At 41.0% G+C, this 4,312-nt stretch overlaps 2 protein-coding genes across 2 annotated transcripts in view; one reads left to right on the forward strand and one right to left on the reverse strand.

Moving 5' to 3' along the window:
- LOC106529923 (metabotropic glutamate receptor 1) overlaps positions 1 to 4,312 on the reverse strand; it is a 58,952-nt gene that overhangs the window by 26,734 nt on the left and 27,906 nt on the right. The gene's annotated exons all lie outside the window — the stretch shown is intronic.
- The window catches only part of LOC106529913 (metabotropic glutamate receptor 1), a 30,891-nt gene that overhangs the window by 14,778 nt on the left and 11,801 nt on the right, over positions 1 to 4,312 (forward strand). Inside the window, exon 2 of the mRNA XM_014025436.1 lies at positions 2,197 to 2,443. Coding sequence (XP_013880890.1) covers positions 2,238 to 2,443 — 206 coding nt within the window. The 5' untranslated portion in view covers positions 2,197 to 2,237. The remainder of the gene's footprint in view (positions 1 to 2,196; positions 2,444 to 4,312) is intronic.

Here is a 4,312-nt window from a genome sequence, read left to right on the forward strand (position 1 = left end):
AAATAAAGTCTAATGTTACAACTAATCATGGATCCCTTTAAAGCGCAGGATTGACCCAGGGCACAGGCAGAGTTCGAGTGCAAAAACAAGAGGTCTTTTTAAAAACAAAAATGATGACGAGGCAGCTCAAAATACTCACAGGACGTGGCATGGCAAAAAAACATGAGACACACAGCACAATGATCGGACGCAGACTGAACACAGAACACAGAATATAAAGGCAAACTAATGAGGATAACGAGATACACCTGGGGAAGACACAAGGGGAAACAGGTGAGTGTGGGCGGGGCAGCTGGGCAGAGAACACACAAAACAATGAAAACTTAAACCAAAACATAAAAACACAGACCATGAAAATGAATTTCCTGTCAGACATACAATATATGTGCAATTATATCTGACTAAATATGTTGTGTAACTTAATGAATGAACAATTAAAGCTGCTTTGCTTTCAGCTTGTATTACACTGAACTGATAGGGTGTGTTTGAAAATCACCTGCAGCCTCAGCAGCAGTTAGACCGACTAACTCAATCCTGAAACAAACAGCTTCACCATGGTGACAGCTTTCTGTGAAGCCATTTTCTGAGACTCTTTAAAAGCAGTTTCCCACAAAGCCTGAGATGCTTCTTTCTCTTACTTAAATTGAAAATCTAATTATGAGACTGACCCGTGAATACCCTATCATTCCTGTGTAATATTGACATCATACTGGGCCACCTCTTTGGTAGAGCTGAAGGTCCGTCATTTAGGTGATGTTCTGTCTAATGGTCATCAGCAGTCAGCGGTGACCTCAGTCAGAGAGGATAGTGTGGAGGAAAGGACAGAGGTTTGTGTCCTGGCTAGACTGGACAGCTGTTCAGACAAGTGTCTTTGTCTTAAGATATAAAATTTATCAAAGAGTTTTCATTTAATATTGTAGCAAACATTTTAATTTAGTTTAAAAAAGTTAGGTTCTCTGGACAGGTTCTCGTCTCTCCAAGAAGCTTCTTCAATCTGAGGAGTTTCAGGTAAACTCAACCTTATAAGCACTACCTCCACATGGTGGACAAACATGTTTAACAATAACAAACAAAATTGTTTGTTCACATGCAAAAGACCACAGGGATTTTCAGGGCACTGATGATCTATTGTTAGGCTGAGGGTCCTCTTTTGTAAGTATCTCCAAGTATCTGGTTTCCTCCCACAGACCAAAAACATCATGTTAGGAACTCTAAACGGTCACTGAGTGAGAGGTTACTGGTGAAGGCTCCCACATACTCAGGCGTACTGTGTGCGGTCTGTGAGCCTCGTGGACTCCACGCATGTCGTCCTCAAGTCATTTCTCACAATGTCAGTCATGGCCTCACGGACGAGGAGAAAGAGATAGCTTGCATTTTGGCTTTAAATCAACAAAAGAAAAGAACTTACCTTACCCAGGATCTGAGATACTTCCTCACACGAATCTGTTGCTCGCTGAAAGAAGATTCCTTCATTGACGTATCATAAAGTTTCTATGATTTCGAATCTCCTCCATGAGAAACTCTTCAAATTTTGACTCCATTTCGTCCACAAATGACACAGATTCTCAACTTTTTCTGCTTGGTCTCACATCCAAAACAGTTCGTGAACTCGCCGGGCAGATTATTGTGCAACACCGTGGATGCTGACGTAAAAAACTGATCTCTGCATGGACCAGTCCGACGGGCAGCCACTATGAGTCCGTGTGGAGCGAAGTACACCCAAGTATGTGGGGGTCTTTAGTTGTCTCTGTTTCACAGTGATGGACAGGAGATATGTCTACGGGGTCCTGTGATGGACTGGAGACCAGTTTACATGCCTCCTGTCTCGAACACAGAGACTGTTGGACATGGACGCCAGCTCCATGGAAAAGCAGTTTAAGAAATTGGGCAAATGTTATTTTTGCCTAAAAACACTAAAAACAATGGGTTTTGGTTTGGCTAGCCTTAAGCCTGGCCTGGACAAAGACTTTTTCCTTTTTTTCCACACACTGAGCTCTGACTGACATCACGGCTGATAAGTTATGAACTATTTATAACCATCAGACAGAAAATCAAATAAAATATGACCAGACTATCCCTTTAGGAGACAACATAAAACATGCTACTGCTTGCAGCAATGATATGCTCCTGAATGACTTTTAATCCATTTACATTGTTTTCAGGAAGAACTCTTACAGTTGTCTCATTTGTGGACAGGTTATGAAAGTCTGGAGGACAACTATGTCCAGGACAGCAAGATGGGCTTTGTCATCAATGCCATTTATGCCATGGCCCACGGGCTGCACAACATGCACTCTGACCTCTGTCTCAACCATGTGGGGCTCTGTGATGACATGAAGCCTGTGGATGGAAGCCACCTGTTGGACTTTCTTCTCAAGACATCCTTCACAGGTGTGTCTGGGGAGGACATCTGGTTTGACAAGAACGGAGACTCACCAGGAAGGTAAACTCACGTCTTCATCATTGTTTAGAATTATTTTATTCAACTTGTGAAATGAGAAATACAGTGTGGTGCGAAAGTTTGGGCAGCCTTGTTAATTTTCTTGATTTACCTTTATAAATCATGAACTGTTTGTGTAAAGAATCACTCTGTTGTTTATTTTTTTTATTTAATCTTTATTTATCCAGGTAAACTGTTTGAGAACCATTTCTCATTTACAAACATGACTCCCCTCACATTGTGAGGATTCAACTACACTTCCTTAAATCAAAGTTATAAGGAAATTATAACGTAAGGGCGTAATCACCATCTTAAAAGTGGGGGGACACATTTTTTTAAAGGTCTTTTTTCCCTGCTTCGGCTGAAAAAAGTGGGGGGGACAGAATGCACAGATATTGGAAGTGGGGGGACAGGTCCCACCCCGTGCCTATGGCGGTTATGCCCATGTTATAACGGGATCTTCTATTTAAGGAATAAATCACCCCTATGCAACAGTGAGACCGCACAATAACTGAACTTGACTCAGTGACTTTGGTTTGATCTAATAATCAGTGGTGGGCAGCACAAACCCAAAAATTAGCTCCGTAATTTCTAAAGCGCTTATGAAAATATTTGGGTCCGCAACTTCAAAAACACTTATGCCGTAGAAAAACTAGCGGAAGCTAATTTTAAAGCACAAGTTCAATTTGACACTTACTAGCTGGCAAAAATTCATGTATAATATATGTACAACACTACCAACTAGCAGTGTATAAACCCTTGTACAGCTTAATCCTAAAATCGCCAATTGCTGGGGATGTGATTTCCTGAAACAGAACTTTGGCTCCTGGTGTAAAAATTTAAAAATTGTTGAAGATTGCTAGTTCGGCTGCTTCTTTGTCTTTTTCTTTTGTTTGTTGTAGATTTTTCATTAAAGAAGCATCAGTAAAGTAATTTTAAAACTGTTTATTGGAAAACTGGAGCAATGCATTCTGGGTATACATGACGGATTTGATTTGTGATGGGAAACGAAGGTTTTCCATGTAGTTGCTCCAGTTGACCACTAGATGTCTGTCTAACCCCGTTGGCGGATTGCTTCGACTAATTACATCAAGTATTGAGCTCCAGCGTTTAAACTTTTTTTTTTTTAAAGGAGCTCTGATTGTAAAGTAAAATAAATCAATACACACAAAATTTTAGTATGGATTACAAATGTTTACTGTTTTTGCTGGGACAGGGAGTACTAAACATTGCCTTCCTGCTACGTAAGCAGACACAAAGCATTGTGGGAAATGAGATTCGTGACCGAGAGCAACTGTCAGCAAAGATGTAAACGTTTCCAATAAGTGTGTTTGTCTGGGAGGGGTGTTGTTGGATAGATCACGTGTGTTGTGATTCATTGACAGTCATACCTTCTGCTGTTCAAGATAATGATGACTGGTAGATAATTAGTTATTAGCATTACAACATTTTAATTTTAGATAGTGCAAATCCGCCTATGAATTATAATAATTAGTAAGACCGCTAAAGTGCAAACAAAATATTTAGGTCCGCAATTAGTGGATTTGCGCTTTAGTGGACTGGTGTGCACCACTGCTACTAATAAACAAGATCATTTATTTACAGATTCAAAATAAATCACTAATGTACAGCTTATTGTGGACAATCAAATTTCCTATAAAGAGTTGGAACAACAAACTTTAGGCTTAGTGGGCTCGGGGTTTGGAGGGTTGCCGGGGTTGGGGCTGGCTCTCCATCCTCCCTGGTGCTACTTGGACTCCTGGAATGTGGCTCCTGATTGCTATGGATGGCCCGTTGGCCGGGATGGCTACAAGGGTCCAGTGAGTGGTTGGCCTGGGGTGTGCGATTGGCTGTTGGCAGTGTGTGTGTGTG

This window comes from Austrofundulus limnaeus, unplaced genomic scaffold (genome assembly GCF_001266775.1).
Source record: "Austrofundulus limnaeus strain Quisiro unplaced genomic scaffold, Austrofundulus_limnaeus-1.0 Scaffold476, whole genome shotgun sequence".
NCBI lineage: Eukaryota > Metazoa > Chordata > Actinopteri > Cyprinodontiformes > Rivulidae > Austrofundulus > Austrofundulus limnaeus.